This window comes from Cervus canadensis, chromosome 8, assembly GCF_019320065.1.
Source record: "Cervus canadensis isolate Bull #8, Minnesota chromosome 8, ASM1932006v1, whole genome shotgun sequence".
Classification (NCBI taxonomy): Eukaryota; Metazoa; Chordata; class Mammalia; order Artiodactyla; family Cervidae; genus Cervus; species Cervus canadensis.
In genome coordinates this window covers 31,639,588-31,663,487 of record NC_057393.1, presented here as the reverse complement: position 1 = coordinate 31,663,487, position 23,900 = coordinate 31,639,588, and the positions used below count along the sequence as shown (strand labels likewise).

The following is a 23,900-nucleotide window of genomic DNA, read 5'->3' as shown; positions in this document are numbered from 1 at the left end:
AGAGTAGTTCCCTGTGGCCCAGCCTCTTGGGGGCTTCTCAGAGCGGGCACTGCCCATGTCAGGGAGATGCTGCAGGACCACGGGAATCTTCTGAGTGTTGGAGAAGGCTGGGGAACTTGGCATCTCTGTCCTTCCTCTGAGACAAAAGGATAGTCATCCCCATCGCTCACTTAGTCTCATTGTGGGGATAAGAAGGGTTACCCTTGCTGTGTGTTCTCAGCGGATCCTGCAAAAACATGGGAATTGCTCTTTTTAGGCATTCCAAGTATGTCTGTGTGGACAGACCGTGGGTTACAAAAAGGCCTCTTTCTCAAAGTCCCTTCTGAATGGCCCCTCACCCTCCCTCCTGGAACTAGCTGACAAAGAAATCACCTGGTCAAAATCAACTGTTTGTTTTCTTTGATTTAATTAAAAACTTAAAAAAAAAAAAATAGAAAACCAAATCCTACCTGCATCAGTCTAGTATCTATGGCCTCGCAGCAGAAGCAATAATTTATGGTCATCAGGATATAGGGACATGTGGAGGCTGAGGAGCGAGCTTCTGGGCGGGGGCTGGGCTGGGCTTCTCCCCAGTCCAGTGGGGAAGGAGACAGGCAGAGATAGGAGAGGTGGAAAAGTGTGGCTGGAGGGCACCATGACCCTTTCCTCTGGGGGCGATGATGGGGACACATGAAGGGGCATGGATGCCGGGAACTGTTGCCCAAGTAGCTCAGCCTAATGCCAAGACTTCCCTTTCCTGGGCGAGGCCCCACCGCTAACAGAGTGAGGCTGACACCACCTGCTCCCTGGGAAGCCACCTCCTCAGGCTGCTCCAAGCCCCTGCACCGTTCCCTCGCTCTCTTCTCTCTGCTTACTTTCTGAGACCCTGGGGCTTCCCCCCCAAACTGAGAAAGGTCTGGTTCTCTGGGAGCAAACCTCCAAGGACCCCAGAACCCCTCGGCCAAGGACAGCCTGGCTCGGTGTCCATCTCTTAGGGCCTGTGATCCTACAGCTCTGCGTGAACCGCCCTGCGGCAGCGGCTGGGTCAGCCCGGGGGAGGGGGAGGCCAGGTGGGCAGGAGAGAGGGCCCCGGGGATGGGGACCCAGGACAAGGCATGGCTGGAGGGGCAGGGAGGAGAGAGGGCCCTGGGGATGGGGACCCAGGACAAGGCATGGCTGGGGGGCAGGGAGGAGAGAGGGCCCTGGGGATGGGGACCCAGGACAAGGCATGGCTGGAGGGGCAGGGAGGAGAGAGGGCCCCGGGGATGGGGACCCAGGACAGGGCATGGCTGGGGGGCAGGGAGGAGAGAGGGCCCTGGGGATGGGGACCCAGGACAGGGCATGGCTGGGGGGCAGGGAGGAGAGCCCTTCAGTGGGGCTCTGCCGCCCCGTAGAAGAAGGGGTAGTAGAGGGAACAGGGGTACGAGAACATGAACTTGACCGCGAACTTCATCTCCTTGTTCTTCTTGTCCCAGCGGTAGACGGCCATGAGCAGCAGCTGTCCGTCTACTCTGCGGCCCATGACCAGGAAGCTGCCAGCCAGGCTGTCCAGCTGTGGGCAGGGGCAGCCGGCGCCATTCTTCATGTGCAGCACAAGCCTCTTGGTATCCTTGCGCTTCAGGGGGCCTGGCTTGAGCAGCTTCTTCTTTTTCTGGGCTCCAATTAGCTTCCGGTCCCCATTCTCTATCTTGATCTCCTTGATGCGCATTTTGACCACTGTGTGTGTTGGGGGGTGGACAGGGGTCAGCCATGAGAACCATCAGGCTTGCTTAGGATGCTGGTGACCCCATGCTTGGTGCTCTGCCTGAAACTCCAGGCCTGGGGCTTGGAGAGATGGAGCTTCCACATGTATACTCTATTATTTATGAAGCTCCCACCAGGTGCTGGAGTTGTACAGACATTATCGGCTTTCATCCTGACATGAGTGGGTGTGGTGGGGAAATGAGGTTTGGAGAGGTGGTGATGGGCCTGAATTGTAGAGCCTGGCTTGAACAGATCTGGGCTGTGCCTTTCCATGATACCAGGTGCAGGGTGGAGAGCTCTCCTTGGGGAGTAGAGTTGGGTGTGGGCTCCCCAGGGAAGGGAAAATATTGGGGGTGGAGCTAACCACTTGGAGGGAACGTTTGGTGGAGGGGATCCTTGTGATGGAGGAGGGCTGGACTTCGTGATCTCTGGGGGTGGATGCTTCCAAATAGGATTTCTGGCTGTGTGTGTGCATGTGTGTGGAGGGTGTTTGGAGCAGTGGTGGGCTGGTAAATGCTAGACTGCCAGCTCTGGGGAGGGGCTGCTCTGTAGCACATGCTGGTTTCCCCACTGTGATGTGCAGGGTTGGGAAGCGCCGCAGTCACCTCTGTAATGTGTATGTGACTGTGTAGTGTGGTGCTGCATGTGTTTGTGTATAAGAGGATGTCTGTGGTATGTGTAGGAGTCTGTAGGATGTTTGTGGAGTGTGTGGCTAGTGGGCAGGGTGGTTAAAGAGCCTAATAGAGCAGGGCGTGGTCACTTAGGGTAGCATCCTCCTTCTTTGAGCCTCTGGGTCCCCATCTCTGGGAGAAGCCAGAGTGTAACCTTGGTCACCCAGGGAGAGACATTGTTATAAAAATCTTTCTCTCCCACCCCCTCTTTTTCTCTCTTGGACATACACACACCTTGCAGTAATAATGATCTCTTCCCAAACAGACTAACAACATAAAAGACCTGCTGCAGGAAGGGTTTCGTTGCTTTCTCTTTTTTAGAGACAGTGAGGCTAAGGCACAAAACGGGAACCGACCGGGCAAAGACCACAGGCTGGGCCGTGTGGCCTGCACGGGAGCCAGGTCCTGACTGCCCCAGGAATGAGGAGGCTCCAGGATGAAGCTGTGGGGCCGGGGACCACAGCACCCCCAGCCAGAGATGCATCAGGTACTAGGCAGAGGTGCCCGGGGACCAGGGGGCTGCATTTCCGTCCTGGAGCCCATCTCTCCCCTCTGCTGCCCCCACCCATCTCTGGACCAAGCCTGCCTCCCACAAAGAGAATCCAGCCCTGGAGGCCCCTCTGTAGGCAGTGTCAAGGAAAGGCTGCAAGAGCCCTGGCCAGGGATGGACCATGGCCTTGAGGGGCTTCTGAAGTCCCTGGGATGCAAAAAAAAAAAAAAAAGTGCATTTCTCTAGGGAGAGGGCAGTGGCCACGTGGGCTCTACACTCACCGAAGTCGCTGGAACACATCTGCTCCATGAGTCCGTCAGCGCTGTGCTCCATCTCACACTGGGCGCAGATCTTGGTCACTGAGGAGAGAAGCAGGGGTGGGGTGAGGGGATCAGAGGCCAAAGAGCCAAACTTAGGGTTCAGGCTCCCCCAGTGACCAGCCACCTCCGCCTCCCAAGCCTCCACTTCCGCATCAGGAATCGGGATGATGGTAGTGATCATGCTCACTGAGTGGTTGTGAGATTCCGGAGACGAGGTTGTGAAGGGACGAAACTGACTAGGTGGGCACGACTGCCCCATGACCCTGGCAGCTGCACCCGTGATGTGCACTGTCTTCTTCTGTAGCACCTGACCTGTCTCTGTGTTTCTGCCTCCTGGCGGGCCGCCCCATCATGGCAGGGCGAGGGGCTCAAAGAGGGTGGGAGTGGGAGGGCAGAGCCAGGTGGGACTCCAAGAATGGGATTTCCCTGCCTTCCAAGTTTGAGCTCCAAGAAAAACAGAATAATGGAGCCCTGCCAGGATTTCTGGTGGGGACCATACTGTTTCTGCTTGAGCGAGTGTCTCTCCCCTCCTGGTCCCATTTCTAACCTGAGAATAAGGAGTTTTCCTTCTTTCAACACTCTCTGGTCACAAGACCCCCACCCAACCTCAACTCTCAGGTCCCATGTGGGTGCGTAGGACTGGGGATAGCATGGGTGAGGTTAGCTTTGAGGGGTGGGTGGGGTGTGGTGGGGTTCTGTTGCTTTTGGGGGGCCAGGTCAGATAGAAAACAGGGGCAGTGTTGCCCCTTGGGAGAGTCTCAGAGCCAGGGACTTCCTAGATTCTCATATTAGCCACCCAGGTGAAGCTTCCTTGCCTGGTGCCCCTGTTTATTCTCCTGTCTGCTGTCCAACAGGGGCTTATTCTGTCTGAAAGGAGGTTGGCAGACAGTGGGGAGAAGAATGAGGGGGGGTGCACAGTGAAGGGGAGGCTGAGACTAGAGAGGAATGAGGGGTAATGGGAAGGGGTTGGGGTGGAAGGTGGCACTTAAGAGTCTCAGAAGTTCTGGGAACCTGAGATTGCTTCCTATTTTACAAGGAGGAGACAGAGGCTCAACTAGCCCAAGGGCTCCTTGTTAGGGGCAGAGCCTGGCACCTTGCTCACCATTCTGCTCTGAGTCTTACCCAAGGGTCTCCCAGCCTGGGGCACTGGGGAAAGAGTGGGAGAGTTTAGGGTTCCCAGGTGCAGGAAATAGGGGCAGGGTGGAAACCATAGCCCAGAGTTGCATTTAGCCCCCAGTCTTTGGCTACATCTTTTCCCCCAGCCTCCGCCCCTCCCCAAATCCCAACACAGGTGGGGGTGATGCTAGTCTTGGTGCCCCCGGGGTCCAGGGCTACTGAGGCCAAAGGCATCTTTAGCAACCCTGGGCATCTGTGGGCTGAGAGAGGTGATAAGGCATTTATTGGAGGCCTCAGGATGGGGTGACAGTACTGCCCCACCCCACCCCCCAGGATTCCAGAAGCTTAGGAAGGTGGAAGCTGCGAGGGAAAGCCAGGAGAGGTTTCAGGAACAGTTGGAATGGGAGAGAACCAGTTTGAACGTCCAGAGCCGCAAGGAGGCACTACTCTGGCAGGCCATGGGGAGATGGGAAGGCTGGAAGGCTTCGGAGGACATGCAGGGCTGAGCAAAGACTCTTTGTATTTGTGTCTAGAGGAGGTGGCACCTCTAGGGGGCTGTGGCATCCATTGGGGTCCGGCTCACCGGTACCCAAGGGCAGTCGGAACGCAGGGGGCGGGGGCGGGAGCGCTACCTGGAGGCGCGGTGGCGGGCAGGTGCCCGAACTGCACAGCGATGCAGAGGTCGTTGTCCAGGGGGAACTTGTGACAGTGCAGCATCTCGGGCCAGGGGAAGCCATAGGCCTCCATGAGCGGCGCGCAGCCGGCGCGCACAGCCTCGCACAGCGAGCGGCAGGGGTAGATGGGCCGGTCGAGGCAGACGGGCGCGAAGAGCGAGCAAAGGAAGACCTGCGTGTCCGAGTGGCAGCGCTTGGCCAGCAGCGGCAGCCAGCTGCTCGCCTGCTGCTTCACTTCGGCCAGGCTCTCGTGCTCCAGCAGGTTGGGCAGCCGCATGCGCTTGTAGCCCACCGTGTGGCAGAGCGGCAGGTCGGCGGGGATGTCGAGGCACTGGGGCGGCTTGGAGTACGAGCGCCCGTGCAGCGGCTCGGTCTGCCAGCCGTAGTAGTCGTACTCCTCGCCCCGCGCCGGCGCCCCGTGCAGCGCCCCCAGCAGCAGCGCCAGCGCGGCCGCCCGCGCGCCCCCCGCCGCTGCCCGCATGGCTGCGCAGGCCCCCGACCCTCCGCTGCCTCTGAGGTCGCCCGAGTGGATGGCAGCCTCGCTTGGCTCCCGGGCGCAGCGAGTGATCCTGGCGCCTCCCACCTTGGGGCTCCAGCCCCGGCCTCGCCGCGCGCCCCAGCCAATCTCCGGCCGCCCGGCCCCCGCCCCATGGCGGGGAGGCAGGGTGGCGCCCCCTCGGCCCCTCCTGCCCTGGGGCCCGCGCGTTCCGCCCAGCGTCCCGCCCGCTCGCGCGCCCCTCTCCCGCTCGCCTGCTCCCCCGCCAGTGCTCCAGCCTGGCCTTGCGCCTCTCTCCAGGACTCCTTTACCTCCCTAGGCTTTTCCCTCGTCTCTACCCTTCTCCATCCTTCCTCCTTATCTCTCTCCGACACAGCCTCTCCTGTTCCTTTTCTCACTCACTTCACTTGGTTATCTCTCCGTCTCGGCCTTTACCCTTCTGCTCTGTTTTCTCTTTCATGACACCTCGGTTCTCCCCTTTCCCGGCAGGAGGCTTCTGGCTGCTCACACCCTCCTGGTTCAGCCGGGCAAGTGCTTCACCCCCAGTGCTCACGCATTTATGGAGCTCCTGCCTGGTTCCGGGCAGCTGTGCTGACGGCTGGGGAACCAGAGACGGATGTGATCCAGAGCTCACCTCCCGGACATCCCAGCTTAGTGGGGGCCAAGATAATCATACCTGCTGTTTAGTGAGCACTTATTTAGTGCCTCAGACACTGCACAGCACTTCATAACCTGATCAACTATTTCCAATGATGGCTAATACTTATTGGGTGCTTCCTATGTGTCCAGTCTTTCTGACCACATTGCATAAACCACCTCATTTAATTCTCACAATAATGGTATAAGATGGGCAGGTACTACTACTATCTGCACTTTACAGATAAAGGCACTGACCTAAAAAGATTAAGTAGGGATTGGAGCCAGGACTTGAATCCAGATCTGGTTCCAAGAGTCAGAGCTGGGTCATGACCAGGGGTTCTGGATTCTGAGTCTGTAGGCTTAGTGACTCTGTGTGTCTGTAGAGGGGTGGGAGTGGGGTGGGGAGGGAGACTCAGAGAAGTGAAGTAACTGGCCCTTGGTCACATTGCTGACAGATGAAGGAGCCATGATTTGAATCCAGATGTTTGGTTCCAAAGACCAGGGAGCTATTCAGCCCTAAGATAAATTTCAGCCTAGAGTAGGAAATGCTGAGGGAGGAGAGTGTACCTCCTCTGGGAGCCTAGAGAAGGAAGGAATTGAGGAGGATATCCAGGGAGGTATCAGAGAGGGGGCAGGGTTTCAGGACCCCTTCCAAACATGGGGTCCATCTGGATCCAGCCTTCCATTGACTTTCCTGTGGGAGGAGCTTTAGCCAAGAGGCTTAGAGGTGGGGTGGGATGGGGGGTTCCTTCCTGAGAACCTAACTGGAGACCTGACTCCCCAGCCTTTGTTGGAGAGGGTATCCTGGGGAGGAGTCTTGTAGCAGGGTTTGGGGTGCTCTGAGCTAGGGGAAGAAGTTCTGGGGCACTTTCCCCCTACACTCTTGCCCTAAAATCCTCCCCACCCCATTCTCCTGAATGTCTCCAAGGCTCCCATCTTCCCACGGATCTATCCTTGCAGTGGTAGTGGAGAGCAGTGAAGGACTACTTCTCTTAATAGTCAAAGGATACACAAAAAACACTTACTGTGTGCAAGGCTTGAGATGTGTATCCCACAGATGGGGATACAGAAATACAAAAGACATCGGGCCTGCCTCATCTGATCTAGTTTTTTTTTTTTTTTTCTTTCCCTGTTTTTTTTTTTTTTTTTTCTTTTTTCTTTAAACCTAAGGAAGCAGGATCTGAGAAGACAGCACAGCAGTATCGGCCTCCCTGGGCCTGAGGGCCACATGTGCGTCCCCTCGGAGGGCATGGCAGGAGGGGCAGGTGGGGTGGGGGGAAGGCCTGGTGGCAGCAGCAGGACCACCGTCACACGGCGGTGCGTGTGGGCGTGCTGGGCTGGTTTAGCCGCAGTGTTTTACACAACCAGCCAGCAAAATCCACTTCTTCCACCTCGGACCGCTTGATGAAGGTGTGGTTCATGAGCATCTTCAGGTCTGCTCGCTCAGCTGGGTTCTTAATTAGGCATTTATTTACAAACTCCTGGAAGTCCTGGGTGAACACACCGTTGGGCAGCTTGGGAGGAGGCTCGTTCACGATGTAGTCCAGCAGCTCAAAGATCGCCATGGCTGGCCGGCTGTCCATCCCGTGACCGCTGATGGGGCGTCCGGGGGGCCTCGGCCGCGGCGAGATGCTGGGAGGTTCTCCTTCCACACCATCGACCATGGGCCGGCCAAATATGGCCTCCAGCTCCTTGGCATCCGGCGGGGGGATGGGGTACCTTCCGATGGACAGTTCCACCAGGGACAGGCCCATGCTCCAGATGCCTGACTGCACCGAGTAGTGGGTGCCTTGTAGCCGCTCCGGAGACATGTAGGACCGCGTCCCCACGAAGGAGTTGGCCATGGAGTCGATGAGCTGGCCGCTCACCCCGAAGTCACACAGCTTGATCTCCCCTCGGGAGTTGATGAGGATGTTGGACGGCTTCACGTCTCGGTGCATGATCTGGTGTTTCTCTCGGAGGTATGCCAGGCCCCGCAGAACCGCGATGCTGACCTTGCCCAGGATCTCTTCGGGGATTCTCTTGGCTTCTTTCAACACCTGGTCCAGGGAGCCGCCATCCATGTGCTCCATGCAGATGCTGATTTCGCCGTCGCTGTGGAAGGCCCCGTAGAAGCCCACGATGTATGGGGAGTTGCACTCGTGCAACACTTGTAGCTCTCGAATGATCTGGTTCCGGATGGCTGGCTTGATCTCCAGGTGGATCAGCTTTCTGGCCATGATGAGGCCCGAGGGTCTGTGCTGGACCTTGGTGACCACTCCGCCATTGCCGGCTCCCAGCTCGGAGATCCGTTCGAAGTCATCGTCCTTGAGTTCACCGACTTTGGCCTTCTGGGTAAGGAAGGCTTCCAGCCGCTTCTTCTGCTGCTCGTCAAGCTCTAGCTCCTCTAGCTTCTTCTGGAGGTCCACCAGGTGTGCTTAGTGGGGGACGGGCCCTCGGCGATGGCGGGGTTGATGGTGAGCGCCGGCAGCACCGGCTTCCTCCGGGCCAGCATCGGGGCTCCGCGGGCCGGCGGCGGCGGCGCCTCTAGCCGGGGCCCATAGGGGGCGGGCCGGGAGCGGGCGGCACCGACGCGAGCCCGGGGCTGCGGCCGCGGCCTAGGCCGGCGCCGAGGCGACGAGGATGGGCGGTGCTGCGGATCTGGGGCGAGGGGCCCCAAAGGTCGCCGGGGCTGAAGCGGCGGGATCGGGGCCGCCGCAGCCACCGAAGCCGGACAGGGGCTGACGCTGCAGCAGGAGCCCGGGAGCTGATCTAGTTTTGAGAAGAAGATGCAAGACATGGCCAAGGAGGCAGAGGAAAATTAGGCAGACAGAGCCCTCGGGTGGAACAGCCCTCTGTTGTTTTGATGTCCAGGATGACCTAATTGGAACACACTTTCCTCCCGTTTCTCCCTCTCCCAACTCCAGCGTGAGAGGTTCTGGGATGACCACTCAGAAGGTGAAGGACCGTTCCCTGCAGGGTGCAAGATCTTCGACTCTGCAGACAGAAAGAGCCAGGTTCATGTCTGAGTGCATACTCCATGAGTGATGACCTTGGGCAAATACTTAGCTATTCTGACCCTTCATTTCCTTGTTTGTGAAATAGAACCTCTTCAGCAGATATTGTGAGGGGCAAACAAAGTGGTGCATGGAAAGACAGCCTCCTGCACAATGCCAGCACATAATAGGCATCCAGGAATGTTAGCTCGCCAAGGGATGTGTGACTTTAGGAGATAAATGTGGCGTGTGCTCTGAAAGCTCACTCGGACACCTTGGCCCTAGCTCCGACTTGGGACTCTGAGCAGCAATTCTGCTCCGTGCACTCCGGCTTACCCCTCACCCCCTGCCCTGGACTTGGCAGAGCTTCTCTCCTCCAGGGGAAGTGTGGTTTTGGGCACTGGCAAGAGTGTTGGAGCTCCCAGGTGGTTGAACAAGGTGCTGGCTCCCTGGGCAGCTGGTCTCCCATGCTGTTTTTTGGTATCCCAGTGCCTGACCTGGACAGAGTGAGGCATTGTTTCTGGACTGCTTATGTAAGAACTGCACGTGGTCTGAGAGCCAGGGGCGTCTGTACCTGGCAGCTCCAGGGCCTCTGAAGGGCAGAGGGGCGAGGCTGGAAACCTCCTGGAAGAGGAATATGGGTAGGCTTTACCTGACAGTTCTGCCTTGGGGGCCCCTGAGGCTCCTGGAAATGGGGCCTGTGATGAAATTGAGGTGGGAAGCCTTTAATAAAAACCAAACCTGGGTGGGGGCTGACCCTGGGGCAGCCATTCAGGGAAGCTTTCTCTCTGTGGCCAGGCTGGCTGATTACTTTGGCCCTGGTGCCAGAGAAAGGAGGAGGCTGTGCTCTGATGTGATCTCCCTTCCTGATGAGCCTGCTCCAGGGCCAGGGCAACTGGGTGAAACACTTGGCGTGCTGGACATCTGTCCATCTGGGAGCATCTGCTGTCTGTCCAGGCACACGTTTCCCCCAGCTGATGGAGGAACTTGCTTGTTCAAAACAATGTGTACTCATGGTTTGTTGTGAGCAAAGTTCTACACAGATAACTCTTTGATTGGGGATTCTCGGGAATTATGGGGAATTCTCTGGTGGTCCAGTGGTTAGGACTCCTTGCTAAGATCCCTCAAGCTGTGCAGTGGGGCCAACAATCACCTGGCTAGTTAAAGTTATCAAAACCAACATTTTTTCTTCTTTTCTTTTTGGCTGCACGGGGTCTTAGTTGCAGCATGTGCGAGCTTGTTCGGGAGCTTATTCCCCGGACCCAGGATCCCTGTGATTGGAATCATAGATTCTTAACCACTGGACCACCAGGGAAGTCCCTATTTTCCTGCTTTTTCAGTGCCTACTTCAGTGGTTCTCCTTGTAGTCAGGGTTCCCTTGAGGGTCCCCAAGTGCCTTTTAGGTAGTCTACAAGGTCAAAATTGTACGTAATTTGAAGATCTACTCAAAGTGCAAGATAGACCAATGAATTTTAAGGATTTAATTTTGTTAAGTAAGAAAAGTTTATTGATGTGGATTCAGATTCTACATTACAACCAACATTGAAGGAACTGCCACATGTCAATATTTTGGCGGTATCAATTTGATAGCCATAATATCTGAAAAGGCTATTAAAATACTCTCTTTTTTAAAAAAATACTCTCTTTTTTACATTTCTATGTAAAGCCAAATTTTCTCCATATATGTCAACCAAAGCAACATGTAACAACAGATTGAATGCAGGTGATATCTGTCTGTCTTCTGTTAACCTAGACATGAATGAGACTGCAAAAGTGTAAAATGGTGCCACTCTTTTCACTATTTTTTTTGTTTTGTAAAATATAATTATTTTTCACATAATTTGTTATTTATGTCAACATAATGGGTGTATTATGGTTGTTTGAAATGAATTAATATTTTTTTTTCAGTTTTCATTTTAACCATGGTAGATACTAATAGGTATAAATCTATATAAACATAAGTTCTTTAATTTAAAATTTCAATTTTTAAGGGTGTAAAGAGGTCCTGAGATCAAAAAGTTTAAGAACCACTGGCTTATTTCCTCTGTTCATTTCTGATAGAGGTGTATAAAATCTACTTTGTGGGTTCGCTAATTTTTCTTTTCTTTTTTTCTTTTGATTCAGTTTTGTTTTTTACACTTTGAAGCTGCATTGTTAGCAGCATAAAGTTTTGTGATTATTATGTGTTCTGGTTGGATTGTAATTTTTATCTGTTTGAAATAGCCTCCTTTGTTCCTTTTAATCTTTAGTCATGGGAAAAATGATTTCATGAACTAACATTTAGCTAGCACCTGCTATGGGCCAGGCGTACATGAGAAAGAGTGTCTATACTGGCCCATGTGGAGAATGTGGACTCATGAAAGCAGTGAGGCGTCGTGGGAGGAGTCAGGGCTTTGAGTCAGACTGACTGGTGGTGAATTCCAACTGCATCCTAGTTGTGTGTCTTTGGACATATGTCTATTGGACTTTGGACCTGAATTTGTTTATTTGCAAAATGTGGTTAGTAACATTTATTTACTGGGTGGTGGTGAGGATTTACTGGATACAGGATGAGAGAAGCACGTGGCAGAGCGCCCGGTGTATAGTAGATCTGTGATGAGTGCTAGAACAGAGCCATAGCAAGAGATCTGCCACGTTCGTGCCCCTCCAAGGCCTCTGGGGGAGGCGTGTCCCAGTGGGGGAGTGCACCGTGCTTGGAGTCGGAAGGTCTCAGTTGTGTGTTTTCAGCTTAATAGCAAGTGCCTCCCACACCCCGAGTCTGTTTCCTCATCTGTAAAGTGAGGAACGCAGTCTCTGTCCTGCATTCTCCATGGGACTATCTTGAGAATAATGAAAAAGAAGGGCTTTGGGATGATGATGGAGATGAGGCTGACTTTGTCCTTGGTCCAAGGTGGGACCTCTCTGTCCCCAGCTCTTCTTTTTAATATTTATTTTTATTTATTTATTTGGCTGCTTGGGTCTTAGTTGGGGCATATGGGATCTAGTTCCCTGACCTGGGATGGAACCTGGGCCCCCTGTGTCGGGAGTACAGTGTCTTAGCTGCTAGACCACCAGGGAAGTCCCTGTCCCTGGCTGTGTGGAGGTCTTGCCAGCACAAGCTTGCCTGCCTCCCGGGGGAATGGGATGCCTGAGGACGTGAGACTGAATCTCGTCTTTATTCCAGAGCCTCCTGGAATTACCTACCTTTTGCAGTCTCAATGTTCCCCTGCTGGGACACCTGTCTTCACAGCAACTGCTGCTGAGTACTCAGCAAAAAGCCCAGGGGGAGTGGTCTGTGAAATGAAGAGAAGTATTAGTGCCAGTGGGGACCCATGACTACTGTCCCCCAGCATCCTCCCATCCCCCACCACTTTCTATAAGAGGAAGCTAGAACTTGACCTTCCTGACTCCCAGTCCAGTGCTCTTCCTACCACACTGACAGCACTGTTTTTCTTTCCAGCATTTTAGTTTTGTCAACTGCAAAGTCAACATGTATCCCACAGGCCCGTAGCTGTCCCCCCTTTCCTGCTGCACAACCTGCCTCTGGGCAGCAGTTCAGGAAGGTCTGCTCAGGATCTTGGGGCAGTGGGGGCCTTGTTCTGGAGGGCCTGGGCTTACTGCCACTGAGTCGAGTGGCCAGGGAGGTGACCTAGTCTTCCCTTCCAGGAGCTTGGGCACCGGCAGGTTTTCCATTTGTCCTGGATCTCATGTGGTTCTGCAAAAAAAACGAGAGGTCAGACTTGTCCTGGGCCTGGGTCTTGGTCTAGCTCTAAGAATGCCTGTCTGAGATACAGCAGGAAGTAAGGTGGAGGGTGGGCATGGCTGGTGTTCTCTGGACAGGGCTGGGATGGAGAGAAGGACAAGTAAAATTCCCCTCGCACAGTGGGTCCCCAGCACACCTGGGAGCCCTGAGGCTGTGGCTGGTGGGCAATCCAGCTAGAAGCAACTCAGAGAGGCACCCACATGTTTGGGTTAAGACCATGAACTCTGGGGACATCCCTGGTGGTCCAATGGTTAAGACTCCACACTTCCACTGCAAGGGACACAGGTTAGGTCCCTGATCAGGGAACTAAGATCCTGCATGCTGGGAGGCACAGCCAAATATTAAATAGTAATAAAAAAAGACCATGAACTCTGGAGCAGGACTGGATTCTAATTTCAGCAATGCTCCTTGACCTTGGGCAAGTTATTTAACCTGTCTGTGCTTCAGTCTCCTCATCTATAAAATGAGGATAATAATTCTAGTGCCTTATAGAGTTCCTCCCAAGGCTCTAGTTAGTTGAGGCCTCTTGGCTGGGAGAACTCATAGAACCCCAGACCTCCTTGTGTGATCCTCATTTCCTGGCCATCATCTCTCTAGGTTTGTTTTTTTTTTTTTTTTTGGTTTCTGGCTTCCCAGTAGGCTGAGGGTTCCCCAAGGGCAAGACTTGTCTTGTCCATTTCCGTTTCTCTGGCTCCTAGCATGCTGCCAATCATGTAGGAAATGCTCAATACATGTTGCATGAATGAATGACTGATTGGCTGAATGAATACTTGGTGGAAGGAAGTAGAAGAAAGGAGTCTTTGGAGCCAAGTGGGTTCAGGTGGGAGCCACCTTCCTTTAACCTTTCTTGGGCTCTTTTGGAATTCTTGGGAGGCCCAGGGAAGATCAGGAGGGCTGTAGGGTGACTGTGGGGCGAGCCACTGAGGACTCAGTGAGTAAGCTGAGAGGTATCAGATGCTTGCTGTGGGACTGGGGGTGATGGACAAGCCCTCTAAGCTCGTGAAGATCTCCCCCTTCCCCCCTACTCTCTTGAACACTTGTTTAGTGCATCCTAGGTCCCTGGCATTATGTTCTGTGCTTTCCCATCCACTGCCTCGTTTAATTATTCTACCGGCACTGTGAGGGAGGCATTATCTTCCCCATATAATATGAGAAAATTGAGACCTAGAGAAGTTCAGTAACTTGCTCAGAGTCACATAGCCAAAGAGCAGGGCCTGGACTTGAACCCAGGATTTCCCTTCATGACTTGTGACTTGCATCTGAGAAGGGCTGGGAGCAGGTCTACCCTGTCCAGCCCTGACCCAAACAGTTTTGCAGGGGAGGGGATCCCTAGAGCTGCAGCAGGTAATTCGGTGGGACTCAAGTAATGGGGCTGCAGCGGTTTGGCCCCCGTTGGCTGGGCTACTGCCCTCAGGGAGTGTGAGGTCTAGAGGGACAGCCAGCTGATAGCCTCTAATCATAGCTAGAGTGGGTACCTGGTTGCAGGGTGGAGAGGTGCCCCAAGGCTGCTCTGTGGAGGAGAAAATGAGCAGTGGACACAAGTCAAAGGCACCTACGATTAGGCTTTTGCCTCTACTGCTTATGTGGGAACTTGGGTACGACACAACTCCTCATGCCTCAGTTTCCCCATCTGCAAAATGGGGACTTTCCTTTTGCAGATTTGCTGGTAAGATTAAATGAGACTTCTCACTTACCTGAAGATTAAATGAGACTTCTCATTTACCTGAAGATTCTTAAAAGTGCTCTAGTGTAAGTGCTGAAAGAGTTTTGTGCAATCACAGGAGGCAGTCAGTGCAGGGGCCCCACTCTCTCAGCCCCAGCTGTGGCAGCAGGGGGCCCTGGGAACCCCACATTTACAAAATGCTTCAGCTGATAGCTGTTCTCTATTCTGCTGGCTCCTGACCACCCAGGGTCTGGGAGGCACTATTAAAGCTCCATAAATTATTCTCCATGTTTCTACAAATCAACATAGGATGGTTCATTTGCCTGTAAATATAAGAGCAGATTTCTTTGCTTTCAGCTGGAATCACACTCTCACAGGATGGAACTCCCTCTCTCATGCCAAACGGAAGAATTGGCAGTCCATGCATCTTTGATTATTTAAAAAACAGAGGCTGGGAGAGGGAAGTGCATGGTCCTGTAAGGGGAACTGTAGGTCAGAGAGGCCCCAGGGAACTTTGTGCTCCTGGTGCCAGGGAGGAAGTCAGGAAGCCCCTAGGAGGTCCTGGAGGGCAGGCCGTGGAGGGGAAACCCAGGGCAGGAGTGGTGGGGTGGGGGCCAGCTGTTGAGGGAACCCTGGGCAGACAATGGCCTCATTAAGGAGAGGGTGCTGGTGGGGAGAAGCTGGGCAGGGCCAGTGAGTCTCTTCTCCCCCACCCTAGCCAATGGAGTGATTGTCCTTGGCTGGGAGGGAGCTGGGGCCCTGGCCTGGGAACTGCTGGGCACTTGCCCCGAGGGCCACCGAGGTGGTTGCAGCTTCTTTGCCTGGCCCCAGAATGGGTCTTCTGTGCTCGGACACAGATGGTTCAGGCCACAGTGGGGCTACCTGGTGCTCGTTCTTCCAGCTGCCGGGGGTTCAAGGCATGGGTGCCCCACCCAAGGCTCTCTGAAAGGGGCCCCTACTCCCCTCCGGCCCACTGCTGGGAAACTGAGGCCCCGATGAGGTTTGTCTGGGATTTGGGCTTGGCCTCACCCGCTGTGCCGTGGCTTTAGGCTGGTTGCTCCACGTCTCGACTCTCAGTTGTTGGAGAAGTGCTTCCCAGTGGGATGGATAGGCTGCACCCTCCTGCCTCCACACCTCGTTTGGTCATCAGGACCACTGGGGGCTGCTGCTAGTATTTACTGGACAGGGATCAAGGATGCTAAATCACTGCCTCATCCAGTCCAGCCCTGCGGGACCAGGACTTGTTCTGCCCCAAAGGCCGACAGGGCCCCTGTGAAGAAGCACTCATAGATCAATGCTTTTCGCCAGTGGTGTTTTTAAAGTAAGGTGATCCTGTTTTCAAATGATGTGGCTTGTGGGAACTCAGCAGATAAGACAGGTGAGAAGGGGGCAGTTGTGGTGAGGGCTGTGGTGGGGCCCAGAGCTCTGCCCCCAAGCATTCCTTTCCCCCACAGTGGCCCCTGACCAGCGTGGACTCTCTCCAGGGCCACGTGCAGCCAACTGGGCCCTGTTTGGCTGTTCTGAATGTTCTGATTGCTCAGACCGATGTTCTGATTGGTCGGTGGTTACCCTGAATCATTGGTCAAAAAATGAATCTCTGGTGTCTCAGACGGTAAAGAATCTGCCTGCACTGCAGGAGACCCAAGTTTGATCCCTGGGCCAGGAAGATCCCCTGGAAAAGGAAATGGCAATGGGCTCCAGTAATCTTTTGCCTGGAGAATTCCATGGGCAGAGGAGCCTGGTGGGCTACTGTCCATGGGGTCACAAAGAGTCAGACACAACTGAGTGAGTAACACTTTCACTACCCTAATCCAGGGTAATATCCTGACATCAGTCAGCGTCTGCCCTGTGCCACATATTACTCCTCACCCCTACATTTGTCCCATGGTTTCTGTTTCTGTTTTAGTTGTTAGAAGTATTATGATGGGCACATGAGGTCTGGGGTTAACTTCCCATGCCTGTGAATTGTCGCTGCCCCCTGAATCTACCTTGACTAGGCTGGCTGATGTGGGCTGTCACAGGGCACACCCCACAGCCAGGAGGGGAGAGAGGTTCCCAAATTTGCAGTGTGAAGCTGGTTAAAATACCTATTCAGATTACTGGGCCACCTGCAGGTTCTAGTTCAGCACGTGTCACTCCCACGTGGTTCGGATGCAGTGATGTGGGGACCCAGATGGGAAATACTGGCCGTGGAGGGGGTCATGCTGGCTCATCACTTCCACTCCTCCTCCTGTTCATGGACTAGCCACTTTCCAAGGCTCATGGGCCTCCTTGAGGCTAAAATGAGAACTCTTCCCTTCTGGAAGCTCCACACAACCTACCTCCTCTGCCTGGGGATGTAATTAGCTGGGTTCATGTCCTTCTTGGGCTTCCCTGGTGGCTCAGTGGTAAAGAATTCGCCTGCAATGAAGGAGACGCAGGAGACATGGGTTTGATCCCTGGGTCAGGAAGATCCTGTGCAGGAGGGCATGGCAATCCCATGGACAAAGGAGCCTGGTGGGCTACAGTCCATAGAGTCACAAAGAGTCAGACATGACAGAGAACGCCAAGTACGCATACCTTCTTACCTTCTGCAGCACCCAGCTCTGATTAGTAAACGGTGTTTGCAGACTTTTGTATGTCCAGGACTGTTGCTAAGTACTTTCTCATCTCATTTAAACCTCTCAATAAGGCTGAGAGGTAGATGTTATTATCATTCTGGTTTACAGATGAGAAGTCAGAGATGACTGAGGAACTTGCCCAGGGTCACACAGCTGGGAGGATTCCAGATGATCTGACTCCACCACACATATTTTGAGTACAGGCAGGGCAGCCAGCCCATCCCTCTGTCTGCGATTTCATAATCACCTTTCAGTGAGTCTGGCTCATGCCAGCACCATTGCTATTATTAGTAATATTACTGATGAGGATTTTAATCTTAAGACTTCCTTGAGCTTCATACTTCAGGTGAGATCCTTAAAAGGATAGTGGTTGAGAACCGCTTGGTCCTGGTGAAGATAATTCATCTTTAGACGGTGTTTGGGAGTCACATCGGTTATCTTGAGATAACAGATCACATCTTCAGAACAGTCAGTCATTTTGCAGATAAAGAAACTGAGGCTCAGAGAGGTTAAGCATCTTACTCAAGGTCATCCAGGCAGTAAGTGATAGAGCTAGAATTGAACAAAGTTCTGACTCTCCAACCTTCCATGCTTTTCCATTGCCCCAATCTGGATTATGCCAGATTAAGACAGGAAAACTTTCAGGCCTTTTCAGCCCACCCTGAAGGGCTCTGAAGACAGCTGAAGGTCCACTAGAGACAAAGTGGTCAGTGCCCTCTGGACCTAGTTACGTGGCCAGGCAACTTGGGGTCATTGGAAGGTGCATTCTTTCCCCTCCACTCATTACCCAGCCTCTGGCTTCCTGGAATTTTTGTTAGAATTCCAAATCACTTGGCAATAAGTCCTCTTCCCCACAGTTTTTGCAAGCAGGAACCAGACACCCTTAAGCTTCCAGACTGTACACTTTCACACCCTAGCCTGCTTTAAACGGGTGCCAGGGCCCTTCAGCAGAAAGCAGGAAGGTTAGCAGGACAGCCAGACAGCCAGGGAGTCTGGTTGTTACTTCCTGGGGCTGACTCTGGAGGGCAGAAAGGACCTCAGAGGCTCACAGACCCCAGCACAGGTCCTTGGCCTACATCTCCCTGTGCAAGTTCCCCCTTTTCTGGGTCCCAGCTTCCCAATGTTGTAAAAGTAAATGCCATCCTGATGAGAGTCAGATGAGATAATGCATGTGAAGAGGTTTTACCACTAGTATTATTTGATTACCTGAAGGTCAAGCTTGTTTTAAAAGCTCTCTGTGGTTATGGACATGTTCTGTATCTGGGTCCTCTAATTTGGGAGCCGCGGCATCACTGACTCAATGGACATGAGTTTGAGCAAACTCTGGGAGATGGTGAAGGACAAGGAGGTCTGGTGTACTTCAGTCCAAGGAGCTGGACATGACTTACCAACTGGACAGCAATCCACATGTGGTTACTGGGCACTTAAAATGCGGCTCCGGCTACTAAGGGACTGAATTCTAAATCATTATTATTATTTTTAGTGAGATGAAATTCACATAACATGAAATTAACCATTTTAAAGTGAATACTTCAGTGGCATTGAGTACATTCATGATGTTAGACACCACCATTTCTATCTAGTTCTAAAAATTTTTGTCACCCCGAAAGGCAACTCTTAGGTCCACATTAAGCAGTTTCTCCTCATTCTGCCTGCCCGCAGCTCCTGGAAACCATCAGGCTGCTTCTATCTCTATGGATTTGCCTGTTATGGACATCTCATAGGAATCTGGTCATACAGTATATGAACTTTCTTGCCTGGCTTCTTTCACTCAGCAGAATGTTTTTGAGGTTTATCCATGTTGTAGCATGACTCCGTTCTGTAGTCCTTTTATTGTTGTTTAATTGCTCAGTTGTGTCTGACTTTTTTGCGACCCCATGGATTGTAGCCCGCCAGGTTCCTCTGTCCATGGGATTCTCCAGGCAAGAATATTGGAGTGGGTTGCCATTTCCTTCTCTGGGGGATCCTCCCAAACTATCACATGCATGTCTCCTGCACTGGCAAATGGATTCTTTACCACTGAGCCACCATTGGCTGAATAATATTAATTTTAGTTAATTTAAATGTAAATAACCCTGTGTGGCTGGTGGCTACTGTACTGGACATCCAGGAACCTCTGGATCCTCTCTGGGTCAGTGAAGAAACAGAACTTCCTTTTGTCTGCTGGTACCTAAGGGGACCCCAGGGGAGAGGGGAAGGAGCCTGAAGGATGAAGAGGCTAAGAAGGGTGCCCCAGGTTCCCTAAAGGAGCCCAAAGCTGTGGCTGATGCCTGACATGCTTGGTGTGTTTTGTAAGTTAACTTGTTCCATCCTCACAGCATCATTTGAAGTGGGTCTGACTTGCCATCATCCTCTATTTTATAGAGGGCACGACTGGGACTCAGAGGGATTAAATCACTTGCCCAAGGTCACACAGCTGGTTAAGTGAGAAGAGGTGGGTCTATAAACTTGGGCCCTTCCCAGCGCCCATGATCTTCACCCCTAGACCACGCAGTATTTTTACCCTGATCCTGGGGGCTGCCCAGGTGAAGGCAGATCCAGGACCCCAGCTGCCCCTGGGTACCTTGAGGCAGGGTTTTTAGTGCCATCCCACGTCAGCCTTCCTGAGCTAAGAGCTGTCTGGGACCTGGGTGTGGGAGTCAGGGCAGGGTGGTCGACGGGACACCTTGGAAGAGGATTAAGGAGGAGTAGCTGCCATCAGCTCCCCATTGCTCATCAATGGGTAACCAGACTTGTCGGGACTCCCAGGGCCTTTTCAAGCCCCCCACTATTAATTGATCCGGGAAGGCGACTCTGTTAATTGCAGACCCAGAGTAAACAGGGTTGGGGTAAATGGGGCTGATAGCAGATAGCTTTCTGGCTGCGCTGCCCTTTGCCCTTTGTGGCAGGGGCAGTGGGAAGAGGCAGGGAGTGAATTGGAAGGAATTGTCCTAGGAAGGTCTTTGGAGTCGGGGAGGGAAGACTGTCTTCTTGGGACCCCAAAGGGTCATCTGTATGTCCTTCGGGAAAGAAAACCTTCTGCTGCGCTCCCTGTTTGCTGTGCTCTGTCAAAGGGCTGGGGGCCATCAAAGGGCTCTGATGTTCCTCTCTTTCCATCCCTCCCCTTGTCCGTCCATCCATTTTTATCCCTCTCTTTCAATATCTCCATCCTTCCTTTTTCCCATTCATCCACTCTCCCTGTATATCCATCCATCTGTTTTTCTTTCCTTTCTCTCATTCATTCATCCATTCTTCCCTTATTCTGTCTGTTCATCTGAAAGTCCCTTCTTCCCATCCCTCACTCATCTTCATATACTTCCTTCTCCCTAGGAAGTGATCATGTGTTTCTTGAGAAATCTAGGGAGGAGGTTGGGGGCAGTCCTTTCAGCCATGGACTTCTGAGTCTGCCCCTGCATGGCCCTGGTGGAGTTAGCTGCCTGACTTCAGCTTAACTAGTGGAGTTATGCTGGCCACAGCTGAGTGTTACATGGGATCTCTCTTTCCTTGAGGGAGGTTAGAATCTCCTTACTTCAGCCTAGGGACCACATGACTGCTTCTCCAAGGGGGAACACTAGGAGAGTGAAAGGGGGTGCTGCTAACAGTCGCATTTGGGCAATGGAATAAGTAACCTGAAACTGACCTGGGCTAGCAAAACATCTGGTCCACCTTCCTTAGTCCTAGCTGGAGGGCCTGTGACTCAAACAACCTTTCTGTCCCGAAGCTGAGCCTGGATTTGGGGTTGAGTCTGTCAGTAGCAACTAGTATTGGCGTGAACCCCTGGGTCAGAGTTTGGTGTCTGACTCCCTCTGGGAACCCGCACTCGTGACATGGAACAGTCCCGGCAGGATTTTCCAGAAGTTGTTACATGCTAACAACCCCGCATGGTGGGCAATGCAGATATTATCATACCCCTTTTACAGATGAGAAAATTGAGGCTGAGTTTGAAGGGGTTTTCTGAAGCCTCACAGATGGGTAAGTAAATCCCTCAACTCACTCCCAGTCACTCTAAATAATGTCGGACCTATAGCCTGGTTTCCAAACCCCAAACCTGTCCCCATTTTATAGATGAGACTCCTGAGGCTGGAGTGGGGAGGTAAATTTCTCCTTAACCCGTAGGCTGTGCGTTGGTGGAGACTTTGGCAGCTCAACCCCAGGGCAGGGATGGCCCCCAAGAGTTTACAACAGCAGGATGTAACAAGGGCTACCATTGATTAAGTCCCTACTGATTGCCAGGCCCTGTCCTGGGTGCTTTGCACATTTCCCAGGGACCCAGCCAGTTTGGGTGGGTGAGCAAGATGGCGGTCCCTTTTCCTTCTGCTCCCTGCCCTCCTGCAGAACTCTTGGGCTGATCTGGGGGCAGGATGTGTCCTCTCAGGGCCCTGCCACCACCTATTAATCCCTAACTGCTGCAGCTGGGAGATAAGATAGCACCAGCCCATTAATCAAGGCTGCCTGGCAGGGAGGATGCGGGTGGGGTGAACACCACCACCTCACAGGTGGAGATAAGCCCCCTCCTCCTGTCTCCCTCTGGGGCTGGGGCTAATGGAGGATGCTGGGAAGTTTGGCATCGAGTTTCAATCCCCAGTATCTGGGTAGGTGGGTGGAACCTACCTGGGGTACCTGGGTAGGGGGTGGGGGGCGGTGACCATGGAAAGCCAGCCCCAGGGTGCACCTGGATTGAGAGGAGCCAGGAGATTGGGTTCCAGCCTCTGTGCTCCATCGGCTGCATCTGTCTTTAGATAAGCCATCTCATCTCTCTGGGACTGTCTCTGCATCTGAACAAATGCGAGGGGGCTGGACTGGATGACTTGGAGGGAGAGACCTTTCACCATGAATATGCTGGGTGACCTGTGCTGGCGCAGCTGAAGGGTGGGAGTGGGAAAAGGCGCTGCCTTGGCGAAGGGACAACAGGCTGGGTGGGGGTTTGTCCCAGAACCCTGGTGGGATTTGGGTGGGATTTGTTCAGAAGCCATGTTAGTCATGCTAACAGGAGAGCACGTGGGCGGTGGCGGTGGTGGGGGCTGGGGGTGAGACGGGAGAGGGAAATGGTCCTTAGAGCCTCCGCACCCTTCAGGTGACTGAGCACTACTTCTGGGGGCTGGAATCGTGGCACTGGATTCGCACCCCAGCTCTGCTACTCTCTGTGTAATCTTGGGTGGGTACTCAACCTTTTGGTACCTCAGTTTTCCCATCTGTACGACAAGGATGATGGTGTTTCCCTCTTGGGACTTTTGTTAGAAAGATAAATGTGAAGTGCTTATTAGTTCAATGCTTGGCAGATGGTAAATGGTAAATGCTCAGTAAATATTAGTTATTATTCTTTCTTCCATGGCCAGTTCCACAGGCTCCGGATCCTCAATGCAGATTGTCTGTGACTACAGCGATGGGGAGGAGACTGGGGCAACTCAACCCCAAAGCAAATGCTGGTCCAAGGATGCTGATTACAAAGTGTCTTAGTTGTGTTTTTATTCTGATAAACATCAAACTTAAAACAGCAAACATTATCTCCACAGTTTCTGTGGGTGGGAAATTCAGCTGCTTAGTTGGGTATCTCTGACTCAGGATGTCTCATGAGGTTGCAGTCAGGATGTTGACCAGGCCTGCCTGCCGTTATCTGAAGGCTTGACTGGGGGTGGAGGACTTACTTCCATGTTCACTCATGTGGCTGCTGGCTGGAAGCCACGCGGGCGGCTTGAGTGTCCTTATGACGTGGCATCTGGCTTCTCTGGATTGAGAGATCCAGAAGCAAACATGGAGGAAATGCAGTTCTTTTCATCACCTGCTCTCTGCAGTTGCATCATTATTTCCCCTTTATTCCATTTGTTAGAGGCAAGTCATGAAGGCCAGCCCGTGCTCAAGGGAAGGGAGGAATAACAGAGAGAGACATAAGCAATAACAGCTCTTTTATTCTTGGGTGCTCTGTGCTGGGAACTTGACACACATGGTCTCTAATCCCCACAACCACAGAAATTCTGCTTCTTTCATGGATGAGAATACAGTGGTTCTGAGAGGTTAAGTGATTTGTTTAAGGTCACCCAGCCAGGAGGTGTCCATGGTGCTCTCTGGTCCTGGGAGGACTTTTCCCATCCCAGGCACCTCCCAGCTTTAGCCACACCCAAGCCAGCCTTGGCTGAAGCCACATGTGACCCATCTTAGGTAAGAAGGCCTCCTTGGATGTAGAATTGATGCTTTCAAACTATGGTGTTGGAGAAGATTCTTGAGAGTCCCTTGGACTGCAAGATCAAACCAGTCAATCCTAAAGGAAATCAACCCTGAATATCCATTGGAAGGACTTGATACTGAAGCTGAAGCTCCAATACTTTGACCACCTGATGCGAATAGCTGACTCATTGGAAAAGACCCTGATGCTGGGAAAGATTGAAGGCAGGAGGAGAAGGGGATGACAGAGGATGAGATGGTTGGGTGGCATCCAAACATCAATGGATTGATTCAATGGACAAGAGTTTGAGCAAGTTCCTGGAGTTGGTGATGGACAGGGAAGCCTGGCATCCTGCAGTCCATGGGGTCACAAAGAGTTGGACGTGACTGAGCAAGTGAACAACAACATGAGGCACACCTAGACAGGGCATAGAAAAAGCAGGGCCTTTCAGAGTCACACTGACCTGGGTTTGGATTTTGACTGCACCACCTTTGCTATGCCTCTAGTCTATATGGTGAGTACCCACCCTGCAAGGATAGATGAGGTGTGAGATGTAGCAGGTGTGTGATGTAGTAGGTGTGCCTTGCTAGCTGTTATTGTCATGGGGTAGGACTGGGTAGCTCTAGGGGCTGGTCTGCTAGAGGGCTGCCTTC

The 23,900-nt window shown here is 52.9% G+C and overlaps 3 protein-coding genes across 3 annotated transcripts in view; 1 reads left to right on the top strand and 2 right to left on the bottom strand.

Moving 5' to 3' along the window:
• Window positions 1-23,900, top strand: part of ZFYVE27 (zinc finger FYVE-type containing 27) — a 101,981-nt gene that overhangs the window by 29,266 nt on the left and 48,815 nt on the right. The gene's annotated exons all lie outside the window — the stretch shown is intronic.
• On the bottom strand, window positions 385-5,592 carry SFRP5 (secreted frizzled related protein 5). Its single transcript, XM_043475799.1, has 3 exons — window positions 4,952-5,592; window positions 3,165-3,242; window positions 385-1,695 (listed from the first exon to the last, which is right to left on the bottom strand). The coding sequence occupies exons 1-3, from the start codon at window positions 5,472-5,474 to the stop codon at window positions 1,349-1,351; spliced, it is 948 nt and encodes a 315-aa protein (XP_043331734.1). The 5' UTR covers window positions 5,475-5,592; the 3' UTR covers window positions 385-1,348.
• LOC122446062 (dual specificity mitogen-activated protein kinase kinase 2-like) lies at window positions 7,313-8,869 on the bottom strand. The gene is given in 2 exon segments (XM_043475798.1): window positions 7,313-8,547; window positions 8,550-8,869. Coding segments are annotated over 2 exon segments (1,185 nt in total). The 5' UTR covers window positions 8,623-8,869; the 3' UTR covers window positions 7,313-7,435.